This window comes from Nematolebias whitei, chromosome 15, assembly GCF_014905685.2.
Source record: "Nematolebias whitei isolate Nwh7 chromosome 15, NemWhi1, whole genome shotgun sequence".
In the NCBI taxonomy this organism is placed as follows: domain Eukaryota; kingdom Metazoa; phylum Chordata; class Actinopteri; order Cyprinodontiformes; family Rivulidae; genus Nematolebias; species Nematolebias whitei.
The window spans coordinates 37,885,748-37,901,362 of record NC_056512.1 but is presented as its reverse complement, the minus strand read 5'-3'; the positions used below and the strand labels follow the sequence as shown (position 1 = coordinate 37,901,362).

The following is a 15,615-nucleotide window of genomic DNA, read 5'->3' as shown; positions in this document are numbered from 1 at the left end:
CCTGGAATATCTTAAAAAAAGATCTGAAATTGTCCACCTTTATTTCTTTAAGACATTTTAAACATTTGATAAGTTCAATAGAAACATCAAAACAAATAAGTTCTTGTTTTAACATTTTACCTTGTTTTATATGGAACCTTGATTTGACTGTTTTTGTAACTACTTTTATTTGATTTTAATTGCTTTTTCTTGAATTATTGTTGTCTGTACTTTATACGTTGTCTTTCTGGAACAGGTCTCTCTTGTGAATGAGTCCTCGTGACTCCACAAGACTAACGTGTAGAAATAAAGGTTGAATGAAAAACCAGGTCAAAAGTCACTAAACTGTGGAATTAAATAAACATTCAGCTTCTAACTTCAAACTTTAAATTTAGTGACAAAAACTAAGAAAAGACCTAAATGAGTCCCTCATCCTGCGAGTGCTGCCGTCACAAGGTTCACGCTTTTTTGTAAAAGTTTGTTTTTGTTTTCATTCACCTTTTGTAAATTTAAAATCTGATCTTTTTTTTGTCTTCTTTAAAATATCTATCCTCTTGTTCTGGACTCAGGTCTCAGGGGCAGCATGTTGAGCAGGGAGGTCCAGACATTTCTTTCTACAGCCCAAAGGTCCTGGGCTCGATCCCCAGCCATTGCACATCTCATGGTGTCTGACCAGGACACCCTATCCCCAGTTGCTCCCCAGGCACCCTCCACAGCTGCCCACCGCTCCACCTGGTGGTGGATGGGTTAAATGCAGAGAGACGATTTAGCCATTGTATCAGAACATACAATGATGACAACACATAACACATTATTATTATTATTAAGAGAGCAATTCACCCTTTTCCAGTTGAGGACCACGACCTTAGATTTGGAGGTGCTGATTCTCATGCTTTATTCTTTAAAATAATTTATCTAAAAAAATCTTGTTTCCAAATATTTATAATAAAATGTGACTATCCAAAAGGGACAATGTAAAGTGAGAAAAGTTTTTTCTTTTTAAAATTTTATTTGTTTTGTTTTTGTTCTGGCTCATTTGATTTAAACTTTTTTTTTTTTTTAATTAAATTAAAAGCAAAACAAATCATTTTAAAACTCTTTATTTGATGAAACAAAAATCCCAAGTTTTGGCTGGTTACTGTCAACTTTTTGGATCTGATCTCAGATATGCTTCAGAGGTCAGGCTCCGCCCACTAACTCACCTGGCCACTTTCTGCACCTGCTGGCTCTGCCCCCTGATGACATCACAGACCTGCCTGTCAGGGTTTGTGACAGAAGAGAGTCGGGTGACGGTGGAGAAGGTAAGAGCTGCTGCAGCTGATTACTTTAGATTCTCTGTAGAGTCTTCAAGAAAAGCCGAAGAGTCAGGTGTAACATCAGCCGAAGAGTCAGGTGTAACATCAGCCGAAGAGTCAGGTGTAAACTCACCTCACCTGTTCTCAGGTGTGTTCCTGCTGCTGAGTCATCAGTTCTGCTATAAATGTTTTTCTCTCGCAGGAAGACTGAAAATCTCAACAGGTTTACCTGGATCAGGGCCAGTTAAATCTGGACTGAGTGGATCCACCTGTCAGACCCCAGAGGACCAGACCCAGATTGAAAACCTGAACCAGGCTCAGGGAGACCATGATCAGACACAGACGTCATGCCGAGGTGAATTTTGGGAACCAGACGGCCGATGGCTTGGTTTTTGAGTCCGCCCCCCCTGCGAGTCAGGCAGGTTCAGCAGGTTTTCAGCAGATGGTTTTGATCTCGGCTGAAGACTCATCAGTCATACTGAAAACCTCCTGGTCCAGAACTCCTGATCCGGTCTTCCTTTCCTCCATTGATCCAGACTTCTTTGTGGTCTGGTAAAGAGGTTCTGGATCATGAGTTCTTTGGACTTTCTGGAGGTCTTTTAGAGGTTTCACTGGATGGTGGATCTCTCTGGGCCTGGTTTAGATCTTCACTCACTGGATCTGTTCATGAAGAACTTTGGATTTTGTTAGGCCCCTGGAGGAGGTTCTGCAGGTCGGACTCTCTCTTTGGTCCTCTAAAACGGTGGTTCCCAACCCTGGTCCCTGAGGAACACCATCCTGTTTTAGTTTCTCCACCACACCTGAATGCATGGGTGATTAATGAGCTGCTGCAGAACTGAAGGAAATAAACCTGGTGTGGTGTTCCTGAGGGACCAGGGTTGGGAACCACTGAAGGTTCAGTTATCTTGGATTCCTTTTAAGGACCACATGTGGACCAGGCTGATGGGCCAAAGTTCCCAAAGCCATGAAAGACCCTCAGAATGTCTGAAAAAATCTTGAAACAGGCCACAGATGACCAGCAGGTCTGAATCTTTGGGAGGAAAGTCCTAAGAACTGAAGACTGGATCAGACATTTTTACAGGACTGTGTGAAATAAGGCCACTGGTCCAGAACCAGCAGGGTCCAGAACCCGCAGGACTTTGGTTTGTTTGGGAGGTGCTCTCTGTAGGAAGGAACGGGATGTTTTGATCCGAAGGACTCATTTCACCAGAACCACAGAGGAGAACAGTCTGGACTGAGACACAGACAGCAGAACCAGACCAGGTCCCTGAGACCTAGTGGTCCAGAAGTTCAGTCAGTGCTGCGGATCCAGACCTTTGTCTCTTGGTACCATCAAGACCTGGATCTGGTTGTGGGGCCGGTGAACGGACCTGTGTCCGACACTGCAGCAGGTTATGGACCGTCTGCTGGGATCTAAGAGGGAACGATGGTCAGAACCAGGAGTTCTAGTTCCACTGATGTTGGACTAAGAATACCTGTTCCCTGAGCTGGACCCAGACGAGGCCTGGTTGTTGTTGGTTCTTTTAGCGATGTCAGAATCAGAACCACCGGTTGATCCACTCAGATTCTCCCTCCAGAACATCTGTCGTTCAACAAACAGAACCATCTTTTAAACTTAAGAACCATCACGGTTCAGGGACCAGAGTCTTGTGGTTCTGTTGGGACCTTCAGCGGGGTGGGACCAGAGTCCTCTGGGTTTGAACTGGATCTTGGTAGAACTTGGTCTCAGGTGGAGGAATTAAGGGATCTGGGAGTCCTGGTCCTGAGTCCTGGTTGGAGGGAATCAGAACCTGATCTGCAGTGATGAGGGTGTTGATCTGGTCTGTCCTGGTGAAGAAGGAGCTGAAGTTCTGGGTTTACTCATCTGAGTTCCACCCCCCACCTCTAGTCCTGAGGTTTGGATCAGGACCTGGATTCAAGAGGTCCTCCTCCATAGGAGATCAGGTGAGGAGGTCCATCATCCAGATGGAGCTGCTGCTCCTAATCTAAAGGAGGAAGTCTCAGCAGGTTCTCCTAGCTCTGAAGGAACCCAGCCTCATCAGAAGGATCATGTACCCCCCTGACACGTCAGACTCCTCCTGGAGGAGCCGGAGAGGGAGGTCTGGGTCCTCCTGGACTTGCTGACCACGAATCAAATAAAGAATCTGATGGAGGTTCTAACAGACCCGACCCAAATAATACTGCTCCAGGTCAAAGTTTGACTCTTTGGACTCAGCCTGATGTAGACCAGAACCATCTGACTCCTGTTTCTGATGGAGAGAATTCTTCTTCACGATCATCAGCCCATCAGGTTCTGGTGGGTCCGGTCTCTCCAGGTGTTCTTCCATCCATCCATCCATTTAGAGTTACCAATCAGTCTAACATGCATGTTTTTGGTCTGTGGGAGGAAACAGAAGTATCCAGAGAAAACCCACGCAGCACGGAGAGAACGTGCAAACTCCACCCAGAAAGGCCCCCGGCTGGGATTTGAACCGGTGACCTGCTCGCTGAGAGGCAACAGATTTGTCAACTGTACCACCGTACTGCCCCCAGGCAGAGATAACCTTTATCTCTTCATTTTTCGTATTGATTCTCATTCAGCTCAGGTGACTCCGCCCACCTGAAGCTGCTCACACCTGTTCAGGTGCAGAGGCCACGCCCACCTGCCCATCCTCCTGCTCTTCTTGTCGCCATGTCAGTTTGTCTTTCAGGTGGAATGTGGTTTGAGCTGCTCCTCTGTCAGCTCAAAGGACCTCATGTGATTCCAGGAAACGGACCAGAGAGTTTCCTGTCAGGTTTCAGCTTGCTCAGGTAGGTCCATGTAGGTCCATGTAGGTCCAGGTGGAGCCAGGTGTAAAATGTTGTTGAAGGACCTGCTTCACACCTAGAACCCAACAGAAATAAGAACTTAACCGGGATGACACACTTCATCTGCTGCAGACGGACGGTTCTGCTGAATGTTTCTGTCAGTTTGGGCTTCAGGTGGCAGATCAGACCAGAACTCAGACTTTAATCGTGGTCTTTGGGTTCAAGTGGTTTCTGGGTCCAGTTCACAGCAGATCACCTGAACCAAGTCTTAAAAGGGACCTGGAACCCAGTTCTATAGGAGAGGGACCACAGTAAACCTGTGGTCTGTTTGGTTTGGATCAGAACTTCTTGGTTCTGTGAAAAACACACTAAGAACCAGAAACTGAGGAGAACGGAACCAGTGGAAGGAGCAGAGACAGTGCTGGGATCTGGTCTTCAGGTAGTCTGATGGAGGACTCTGGGTCTGGACCTGGTCTGGCTCTGGTCTGGTTCTGGTCCAGTCCCTCAGTACCCTCTCTTGTGTCTGCAGCAGCCAGACGATGGCGGAGGCATCGCAGGAACTCTTCTCGGAGCAGGAGCTGACCTGCTCCATCTGCCTGGACCTGTTCACCGACCCGGTCTCTACGCCCTGCGGACACAACTTCTGCCAGGTGAGCTTCACTCCGAGGTTCTGATAAGGTTCTGTCAGCTGCCGATCTGGGCTCTGAGGTTCTGATAAGGTTCTGTGCGGTCGTGTGTGTGTGTGCAGGTGTGTATCGGTGGGTACTGGGCCTCCAGTCCGGTGTGCACGTGTCCACTCTGCAAGCGTCAGTTCGAGGAGCGTCCTCTGCTCAGCATCAACAAGGTCTTTGCTCTCATCTCAGACAAGTTCAAGCAGACCCGTTACGGCGCCATGGGCCTCTCGGCGCCCGTTAGGAACGGGTCGGTGGACGCCATGTACGACGACAGCACCACCGACCCCTTCCTGTCGCCACCTGAGAACACGAAGGCGACGGCTGAAGATGTGGTGTGGTGTGACGTCTGCACGGGGATCAAACAGCCGGCCATCAGCTCCTGCCTCACCTGCACCGCCTCCTACTGCACCGAGCACGTGCAGCCGCACCATACCTCCACCTTCTACTCCAAACACCCGCTGATGGACCCACAAGAGGCCCTGCGGGGCCGGACCTGCTCCCAACACCACCGCTTACTGGAGGCAAGAGCACCACACTACACATCCGCTCTGACTACTTCCCGTTTCCTGTCAATGCTCACGCTGCAATCACACGTAGACATATATACATAAACGCCACACTGAACGCTGAATCGTACGTCCACGTCGCCACCATACTGGATGTGGCAAAAGGGAAGCGATAGAAAGAAGGAGCCTCATTCATTCAGAGTGACAACACGAAAAAAGCTGTGGAAAACGGTTCTTTTACAAGGTTTATAACTTCAATAACTTACACAATGATGGACGGTTTCTTTTCACAAAGATGGTTTGAGAGAGGAGTAAAGGAGGCCATCTTTGTGAAAAGAAACTGTCCATCATTAAACAGGGGTGAAGCCTCCGTGTTCAACTGTCCCCCTCTTACAATTCTGTTATTGCTAGTATCACTCAGCCCTCTGTGAGTAGTAAACAGCCACCAGGGTGCTAACGATCCATCGTTAGGACGATGGTCCTCCTTGAACATGTGAGCAGCTGGTTTTGGTTGTCGGCAGCAAAACTGGTTGATCTACTATGAAAGCTGTACAGAGCTCCTCAGACTGAAGAAGTCTTTCAGATGAAAGACGAAACGTTTCAACAATTTTTTTTGTTTTGTTTTTTGAATGCCCAGAGGACCAGACTTTACTTTTTTACATGAACATGCTTGTCGCTCTGTTAGCAAAATATCACATGAACCAGTGGATGGATTTCATACGAATAAGTTTGAAAACACTAAAGTTAAATTTACTCTAAAGTACAGATAAATAGATGACGTTTCTGTGGTAGTTGAGTCATCAAGACTTCAAATGTTAATGTCCTTTGGCAGCCATCTTGAATTATAGCTCTGTATTGAAAGTGGGCGGGCGATAGGCATTCCTTTAGGCATCGTTAGGCCTCAGATTTTTATGTTTTAGTTTTTATTTCAAGTCAGGTTTTAGCTGAGTATGCTCTTTTCTGTAAAACATTAAAATTTTTCATCATGACACTGCCACTGCCGTGCTTCAGAGCTGAGCGTCCTCTGTTCTGATGTTCTGCTCTGTTGGAGGAAACGTATACTTTTTAAAATCAGCTTATTTTATCGTACCCATCTGATCCAGGTTTTATCCTCCGTTTGGGAATAATTAATTCTTCTAATTTTAAGCTCTCCATCCTTTAACCGTCTTTCTGGGAAATTAAAGATTTTCCGTTGCAATTTAAAAAGGAAACAAAGAAATCATTTCAGTTTTATTTTATTTTCCTAATTTCCTGACAAATGTTTGTTTACTTTAACAACAAATGTTGCATCGTGTTGATCCTGGAGGCAGGAAAGAGCCATCTTTTCATTCTGGTGTGTTTGTTTGCATATGATGTCACATTGTTTGTTTGTTTTTATTTTTAACCTTTAATTCTCCAGATTGAACTTTCTGAACGATGCGTTTGTGTGTCCAGGTTTACTGTAGGACATGTCAGTACTGCATCTGTGCCATCTGCTTCCTGAACGAACACAGGACCCACAAAACGGTCTCGGTCCAGACAGAGAGACAGGGCAAACAGGTAGACCAGTTGCTCAGTTCTGTCACCTGACCTCACCTGTCCTCACCTGTCATCACCTGTCTGCGTCCACCTGTGTGTCCAGAAACTGGTGGCGAGGACGGAGCAGGAGATTGTGAACCGGATCAAGGAGAAGGAGCTCCGTGTGGGCGAGATAAAGAGGAAGCTGGAGGGCGTGCAGGTCCGAGGGTTTGGTCCCAACTCTGAGTTGCTCTGCTGCCTTTATTTTGAAAGGAACAGGACTTTCCTGTAATCTTGTCCAGATCAACAGGACTCCAGACTATCTGAAGGGCTTGGGGGGGTGGGTGGGGGGGCAGAGGCTAACGAAGATGAGCCTGTGATTGGAAAGTCGCAGGTTCAACTCCTGGTACCGTCAACATCAAAATGTGGGTGGAAAAGGTGAAACACCCACACCTGCCTCCACCCTCCTTTTTCCCACTCTGGGCCCCTGATCAAGGCCCTTAACCCCCCACCATCTACTCCCTAAACAAGTCTCTCTTGAAAATGAGTTATCATGACTCAATGAGACTACCTGTATAAATAAAGGATAAATGGAAAAAAAATGTCCAGCAGAACATCGGGTACTGAGAAACTTTGGAAGACCTTCAGAAAATCTGGAGAGCTGTTGATCCAGACCGGTTTAACAGGGTCCAGGACAGTCTGGACCACTGGAGGGACAGTAAAGACACCAGAACCAGATTGGGACACTTTATTTGTCTCCGTTAAACGAATGAAACGTTTTTATTTCTGGATTCTGTCGTAGAGCTACGCGGACAAAGAGCGAGGTGAAGTGGAACACCTTCTGGACGAAGTGTCCGCCTCTCTAGACAGGATCCGGACCCAGGTGGTGGGTGGGATCCAGAACCAGCTGGAGGCCGTGACGTCAAAGGGGGAGGGCATCATGAAGCGTCTGGAGGCAGAGCTTAGCCAGCTGATGGACAGGAGGGCCACGCTGGAGGTCCAGGCCATCAGCCAGGATCACATCAGCTTCCTGCAGGTAAGACACTGATTGTTCTGCTGATGGCAGGAACAGGAGGAGACACTCTTCCTCCTCCTCATCTTCCTCCCTCCTCTTCCTCCTCCTTCCTCTTTTTCCTCCTCCTCTTCCTCCTCCTCTTTATTCCTCCTTCTATTTCTCCTCCTTCCTCCTCCTCTTCTTCTTTCTTCCTCTTCTTCCTCCTTCTTCCCCCTCTTCTAACTCCTCCTCTTCATTTTCCTGCTCTTTCTCCTCTTTCCTCCTCCACCTCCTCTTTATCCACCTTTTCCTCCTCCTCTTCCTTCTCCCTCTTTCTCCTCCTCCTCCTTCTTTTCCTCCTCTCAGAGCTACGAGGACGCCACGGCTCCTCTGGAGGATGGCAAGCAGGAGGACGTGGACGAGGACTCGGAGCTGTCCCTCCACTTCCAGCTGGAGGACTTGAAGAACAGCCTGACCGAGCTGAAGGACAAGACCGATGAAATCCGGACTGGGGAGGTCCGCTCCAGGGGGTCCAGAGGTTCTCGAGGTTCCAGAGATTCCTGTGAGTCCCCTGTTGTCCACAGGTGTCTCCAGGGTCGGGTTCAGGGTCTGAATCCTCCCTGTGGTCTTTGTTCCAGCCTCCTCCGGAGACCTGCTGGCTGCTGAGAGCATGATGAGCCTGAGGGGTAGCAAGGCCAGTCTGAGGATGAGCCAGTGGTCCTTGAAAGGCAAGTCCTGGTCCCAGACCTGATCCAGGCTCATTCAGGACCAGGTTCTGGATCGGTCTGAGTCTGGGTTCTCCTTGAGTCTGCAGAAAGGTTCACCAGAGAACCTGAAGGTATGGAACAGAATCAGGGTCTCGTCTGCAGTAACGAGGGCATTGCTCTGGTCTGAAGGAGGAACTGAGCTCTGGATTTACTGGTCCATCTCCACTCCAACCATCAGGACTGAAGGGACCAGGTTCTGGACTGATATGGTCTTCCTCTGGAGGGTAGCCTCCTGGGCACCTCCTAGTGAGAGGAGACCTCGGAGCAGACCTGATGAGTACTTGGAGATCCTCCCTGCCCCCCAGAGACCTTCTCTGGGGGGCAGGGAGGATCCAGACCCGCTGGTCCTGAATCAGTTTTGTTAAGGGACAGGATCTTTGTTGGGGGGTCAGTTTGAGTCTGATCTGTGGTTCTGTTTCTTCTCAGACATGAAGAAGAGCAAACAGGTCTCAGGTGAGTCCCAGCTCATCTTTCTGTCTGAACCGAACCGGTCCAGATTAACGGTCCAGAACTCTAAATGGGACTTTGTTCTGTTTCAGGTCCGAAGAAGGCCCGAGCCTACATGGGTGAGCTTCCCTTGATTCATGAAGATCAGACCTTCTGCTGGTGGACCTCTGGTCAGAACCAGGGGCCGTGTGTGAGTCAAGTCTTCATGTCCTTTCCTGGTGTCCCCTCAGAGGACGTGACCTTGAACCCGGTGACGGCGTACCCGTTCCTGATCCTGTCTGAAGACAGGAAGCAAGTGAAGAGGGGCGAGAAGCTGCAGTTCTTCAGGAACAGCAACCAGAGGTTCGATGTGTGGTCCTGCGTCATCGCCAAGGAGGGCTTCAACTCTGGACGCCACTACTGGGAGGTCAGAACCAGAACTAGGACCAGGGTCTCCAGTACCAGACTGACCAGGAACACACTTAAACATGAGACTCATCTGGATCAGATCCAGAATCAGGACTTCATCTTATTGGGGATCATGGTTAGGGTTAGACTCTGGTGGCAGGTCTTATTGTAGGATCAGGGACTTGTTCGTACGAGTGTTTCTGGTTTGGATCCTGGAGCAAGACCAGAAGCCGGTGAGTGGTTTGACCCTGGCCCTGGTCTTTTATATGTTTGTTTTGACCCTGGACCTGGTCTTGCAGGTGTTTTTGCCCCAGGTTCTGGTCTTGAAGATGTGTGCTTTGACCCTGGTCCTGGTCTTGCATGTGTTTATTTTGACCCAGGCCCTGGTCTTGCAGGTGTTTTTGACCAAGGTCCTGGTCTTGCAGGTGTTTTTGACCAAGGTCCTGGTCTTGCAGGTGTTTTTGACCAAGGTCCTGGTCTTCAAGATGTGTGCTTTGATTCTGGTCCTGGTCTTGCATGTGTTTGTTTTGACCCAGGTCTTGGTCTTGCAAAAGCATGGTCAGAAGTGGTCCTGGTGTTTTTGTGCTTTGACCCAGGTCCTGGTCTTGCAGGTGTTTGTTTTGACCCAGGTCCTGGTTTTGCAGAAGTGTGGTTTGACCCTGGTCTTGAAGATGTTTGTTTTGACCCAGGTCCTGGTCTTGCAGGTGTTTGTTGGTGAGAACAAGGACTGGAAGCTGGGCGTGGTCAGCGAGTCGGCTCAGAGGAAAGGCCTGTTCGACATGAGTCCACCCAACGGTTTCTACGCCATCTGGTGGAGCAGCAGCCAGCTACGAGCACTCACAGCCCCTCCGCTCACCAAGGTCAGCTTTTCAAAATAAAACCCGGCTTGAAAATGCTAAATTTAAAGGGACGGTTCAAAGGTCTTAGATACTGGGACAGAACATGGAAGTTGAAGCAGGTGAGTGCCCTCTGGATGCTCGCTGCAGTAAGGACAAGAAATAAATTCACAAAACAAGTTCACTTGATCCACTGGGAAGGTTTTGGACCTGAAATAGATTTTAGGGTTCAAAGGGATTCACTTTGGGCCCGCTCTGACTAGCCATTAGCTCGTCAGGGTTCATTTCAAACTGAAGTCGTTCAACGGGCTCATCTTCTACAAAACGAGTTCTCTAAACTTTTCCACAGAACTCCACTTTAAATGACCAAAATATCCCTTTAAGTCTGGATTTTACTAGATGAACACGTTCAAAGAATTATTTGGAATGTTTCATAACAAAATCAAAAAGTATTTTTTGTCACAGACATAAAGTCAAATAACAGTTTATAAGATTATTCCTTTAGAAGTTATTGTTTTAAAATGTATTCAAGTTAAACATTTTTCATCAGTTCTGACCAGTTAGGATCAATAGATGTTGAACAATTTTAGTTAGAAAAAAACCACTTTATTTTAATCAGGAAACTGATGAAATGTGTCGTCGTCATCAGGTTTTTGGTAAATAACAGATATTAACATTTTACTTTAAAGAGCTCATTTAAAAACTGAAGGCCACCATGACATCTTGAAAAAAATAACACAAATATTTATAACTTATAATTTCTTGAGCACATATTCTCATTAAGAGACTAAAGTAACACAATAAAATTAAGTGTGCATGTTTTGCATTTTTCTATTTGGCATTCTCAGGCTTCCGTACTTCCAGCTTTTTTTGGTTTCAAACTCTATCAATAAATGTCTTTTTTTTTTTTTATTTAGCAGACAGTGACTACAGCCTGTTTGTCTCTGCAGGTCAAAGGTCACCACCCGAAGCTGAGACAGGTGGGTGTCTTCTTGGACGCGGAGGAGGGACAGGTGTCCTTCTACAACGTGAAGACGGGGACAGAGATCTACAGCTTCCACTCCAACTCAGAGTTCACGGAGAGGATGTTCCCTCTGTTCGGAACTGGAGACAAAGAGATCCCTCTGATCCTCATGACCACACAGTGACACCTGGCCTGACGGAGCGGGTCCTCAACCAGAACCAGACTTGCGTGAAGACTGAGCAGATGGAAGATGAAGATTTATAACCTGAACCTCCACAGATAAAAACTCGTCCTCGGTTCTGATCAGGTTCTGGTATAAACACAGGATTTTTACAAAATCAAACTGCAGATGAACACGAGTTTAATAAAATATATTTTTAACGGCAACAAATAAAATTATTTACATCTGAAGATTTTCTCATCGGACGGATGATCCTGTTCAATAAGACAGAAATCCAGTTATTTTAAAAATAAAATAAAAAGCTGTATATAGTAACTCTTTTCTGCGTTTCAACCTGTACGGAAGTCTGTTAGTGCCAGACAAGTTACAACCTGTTAAAACTGCATGGAATGGAAACACTTCTTTCCCCTCTGATGTAACTTGGGCAGAAATGTGAACTGCTGACATTAAATAAAATTTTGGAAATGAGTGAAAATGTCAATATTTCTCTGTAAAAAATTAACATGTTTCAATTAGAGTCAGTTATATTTTATATCGCAACCAAAAAAATGTACAATTTTTTTAATGAAGTGTTTGAGGGTCTGATTTAAAACAAACGAGGTGTAGGGTGGCTGAGTGGTTAGAGCTGTCGTCCTCTAATGCAAGAGTTGGGGGTTCGAATCCACCAGCAGTCACATGCCGAAGTGTTCCTGGGCAAGACACTGAACCCCTCGTTGCTCCGATGTGTGTCCCATCCATGCATGAACGTGATAAAGCACTGATTAGTCTCTATAGCTGATTTGTTCAATTAGCTTTGTAGGGTGAGGACACAGATTGTTAGAGCTTTGAGTATCTTGATCAGATAGAAAGGCGCTATATAAGTACATTCCATTTACCATTTACTTTTTTAGGCTGTCGGAAAATACTGGTGGGCCACAAAAATTAGTTTTTTACTTTGAAAATGCACAAATAGTTTTTTTGTAAAAACAACATTTTAGTAAAAATAAAATTTTTCAGAAAATGAGTTCTGAACCGTTTCAAAACAAAACGCTTTGGAAACATTTACACCGTCATGTGACGTGGCCATAAATCCCTCAAGTTCAAATCTCTTCCAGAACCTTGGAGGCTCGTTCCAAACCCGAGGCTGAAGCTGATCCAGGTCTGAAGAGACGCTCGTAAAGACTTGTTTCCTTCCATCGGTGATCAGATTAAATCACTTGTTATATTTCACCAGGTTTATGAAATGTTACTGAAAGTCTACATTTTGCTAAAAGTTCGTTTCACAGAGCACGACGAAATACGTTATGTTTTGTACGTTATAAAAACATTTGATCCTGTTTCATGTCAAAGTATCACCCTCAAATTTAAACAAGGTGTCCAACGTGTGGCCCGCGAGCCGAAACAACACGATTCTTAAAGACATGGGCCCAAAAGGCTCGCGGGCCACATGCCGTGTCCGAGTTGTTTCGAGTTTAAACCTACAGGGCGCCGTTTACAGAAGAAGCTGCCATGTTGGATTTTTGGAACCAGACCTGACACAAATATTTCTTAAGTTTGAAAAAGCTGAAAGCAGCTCAACTGTTGGCCATGTCGTGACATCAGATTAAAACACTTCTAATCGTTCATGTTCATATTTTATTTAACATAAATCATATTGCAGTCAAAGTGAACAATTGGGGTTTAATATACACAATAGTCGTAACATTTTAAGCCCCGCCCCTCTCTGACCCCACCCCGAAGAAAATCAAATACTACCATTCCCTTGTAAGACCACCCCCCACCCAACCTTAACCCCACCCACTTTCAGCAGCAAACTCCAAACCGATCAACTGCAGCATGTCAAAGCCCCTCCCACACTGTTTAAGCTCCACCTTTCAAACTAACTACAGCCACTGCAGAAACTAAAGGCATGTTTCTTTTCCTCACAAGCCACTCCCACTTTACAATCCCCTCCCTCAAGCAATATTTCCCTGTGACTCTGACCGGAAAAGGTCCCTCCCCATGACTCTGAAGCTCCTCCCCTACCAGTTTCACCTGCAGCAAAAGACTTCAAAACCTAAAAACTAAAATCCATTAAGAAAAACTTTAGGCACATCCACCATCTTTGTGGATGAAAAGCCCCGCCCCTCTCCTTCCTGTGAGAACGAAGCAGGAAGTGTTTGGAGTTTGCTGCTGAAATTAATGAATACCGGCAGGTGACGGGGTGGAGGTGGGCGTGTCTTTCTGTTCACCTGCGTGAAGTCAGGTGTGTTTGCCACAAACAATAAAACCAGAATAAACAAACAAAAATAATGTTGTGGGCATCAATATCATCAGCGCTGTGATGCCGACCAGAGAAACAAACCCCCCCGCCCCTTCCTCCTCTTCCATCCTCCTCCTCGGCAGAGTCCGGACAGTTGTATGTCGTTTGAACGACTGAACTTTGCTTGTTGAAAGTAAAACAGAGAAATGTGGGAGGAGGAGGAAGGGGAGGGGTCAGACGAGGCAATGGAGGAGAGGGGGCGGGGCTTCTTTTGTTTTAAAACCGGAAAGCGTCTCGCTGCGTGCTGCTTTGAGTTGCTGCATCTCCCGCTTCAGTCGAGCAGCAGGACTCAGAAGGCAGGGGGAGGTCAGGCAGGGAAGGGAGGAGGGGGGAGAGGGGAGGTCCGAGTTACTTCAGACATCTCTCAAAGTAGGTGGCGCCAACATAGCCCCCCCTCAGGGAGCGGTGGACGTTCTGCTCGAAGAGCCGCCGGTTCGTCTGCAGAACCTCTGCTGCCTCCTTGTTCAGCGGGTCCTCAGGGTTTGGCTCCTTTGTGGGGGGGAGAAGAGACAATTAATTACCGTAAATCAATTTATAACAATTATCAGACTGGTTCAAACCTGAGAAAACCGTTTGGGTTCAACAGAACTTGCTTCATTTTTTTATTCGCTCGAGATCGGTCAGATTTTAAAAACTCTTTAAATGACGTATTTTTATTCAAATTGAAAGGTTCAATCTGGATCATGTAGTGGTTTATTTGTGTTGACATTGTTTACTGGCTGTTTATTGTTGTTTATTTCTCACAGGACGAGTTAGTTTCTGCACACATTTACTGCTTTAATAATAATAATAATAATAATAGTAAATTTTATTTCAGGGCACCTTTCAAAACCAAATAAAAAACAATAATAAAAACAGAAACAGCAAACAAGTCACGATATGACAACACTTGAGACCAAGTTAAAGAGAATGGGCCTGTTTGAACAGCTGTGTTTCCAGCTGTGATGTCACAGCGAGTGTGTTCCTGATGACAGGAGGGACTTCCAGAGCTGAGCAGCGTGGCGACTGAAGGCTCCGCCCCCCAGTGGTGACGAGACGGGCAGAAGGAGCAATAAGATGAGCGGCAGTATTTAAACGTTCACTGTCCTCCACGGTGCGCGTTTGTTTTGTTGAACGGCATATTTAGTCACACGGGACCTCCAGAACCAACAGATGCGAGGAGCAGAACTCAGCTGGACCAACATGGAGATTCAGCTCATGTGACGGACGTCGCCTCGTGTAGCTTTAAAACAGGAAGTTTAAACTAAACGTGAAGCTGCTGCGCCTCATCCAGCCTCCCTGCCTGTTAAACCTGTTGTTGTTCTGCCTCTTCGCCACCGATGAGCTAGGTTCCACTCGGCTCTCTTCTCGGTTCTTCTCAGGTGGAGGTGATCTGTCTCTGTGACCCGTTTTCCCGCTCAGTGGGCGGGATCATCAGTGCAAAGTGGGCGGGATCATAACTGGTCATTGTGTTCAGGCCACTCCTCTTGTTGTGGTCCTTAATTGTTCTATAATCGGACTTGAACTTCTTTATCTTCTCCCGGCACTGCTCATCAGTCCGGGTGCAGCCATGCTGCTCAATCATCTCTGATGTCTGTAAATGAGATCATTTCTTGTGGGGCCGTCCATCAACAGGAAGAGGAAGTGAAGGTTCTGATGTCGTTTGTGGGTCATCAAGTGACGAAGCTCCACTGGACAATCAACGGCTGCTCTCTGCTTACGTCAAGATCGGACCCTCGGATCAGCCCGCTTGGAACCACAAACAAGGCGGTCCCATAAACCGGGCTGAGTGGGGTGGTACTGGCAGTGGGCGGGCCCTAAACTGGTGTAGTGTGGGGCGGAGCCGATGAGAGTTGAGACGGTGGCAAAGCAACATGTTTGTTTGACACACAGACCAGACGTATTCACTTGAAACAGCGAGTCACTAAAACCGACTGAGCGTTCAAGAGACGGCTCACCTGTCCATCTGTTGACTGTTTCCTGCCCGATTACCTGTTTCCTGTCTGATGACCGTTTCCTGTCTGATGACTCCTGTCTAATG

General features: G+C 46.8%; 2 protein-coding genes across 2 annotated transcripts in view; one reads left to right on the top strand and one right to left on the bottom strand.

Moving 5' to 3' along the window:
• Nucleotides 1–1,240: 1,240 nt before the first annotated feature.
• LOC119421269 (E3 ubiquitin-protein ligase TRIM39) lies at nt 1,241–11,697 on the top strand. The gene is made up of 13 exons (XM_037688645.1): nt 1,241–1,280; nt 4,591–4,711; nt 4,810–5,256; nt 6,676–6,780; nt 6,863–6,958; nt 7,541–7,774; nt 8,099–8,294; nt 8,371–8,460; nt 8,926–8,952; nt 9,039–9,065; nt 9,177–9,352; nt 10,038–10,193; nt 11,120–11,697. The coding sequence occupies exons 2-13, from the start codon at nt 4,601–4,603 to the stop codon at nt 11,315–11,317; spliced, it is 1,863 nt and encodes a 620-aa protein (XP_037544573.1). The 5' UTR covers nt 1,241–1,280; nt 4,591–4,600; the 3' UTR covers nt 11,318–11,697.
• Nucleotides 11,698–13,170: 1,473 nt separating this feature from the next.
• ube2m (ubiquitin conjugating enzyme E2 M) overlaps nt 13,171–15,615 on the bottom strand; it is a 6,870-nt gene continuing 4,425 nt past the window's right edge. Inside the window, exon 6 of the mRNA XM_037688644.1 lies at nt 13,171–14,084. Coding sequence (XP_037544572.1) covers nt 13,944–14,084 — 141 coding nt within the window. The 3' untranslated portion in view covers nt 13,171–13,943. The remainder of the gene's footprint in view (nt 14,085–15,615) is intronic.

Excerpts from the sequence above, each read along its gene's own strand:
- LOC119421269 (XM_037688645.1), top strand. The coding sequence starts at position 4,601 with ATGGCGGAGGCATCGCAGGAACTCTTCTCGGAGCAGGAGCTGACCTGC. Across the intron at positions 8,461-8,925 it reads GAGCCAGTGGTCCTTGAAAG|ACATGAAGAAGAGCAAACAG; the intron begins GCAAGTCCTGGT and ends GTTTCTTCTCAG. Across the intron at positions 8,953-9,038 it reads GAAGAGCAAACAGGTCTCAG|GTCCGAAGAAGGCCCGAGCC; the intron begins GTGAGTCCCAGC and ends GTTCTGTTTCAG.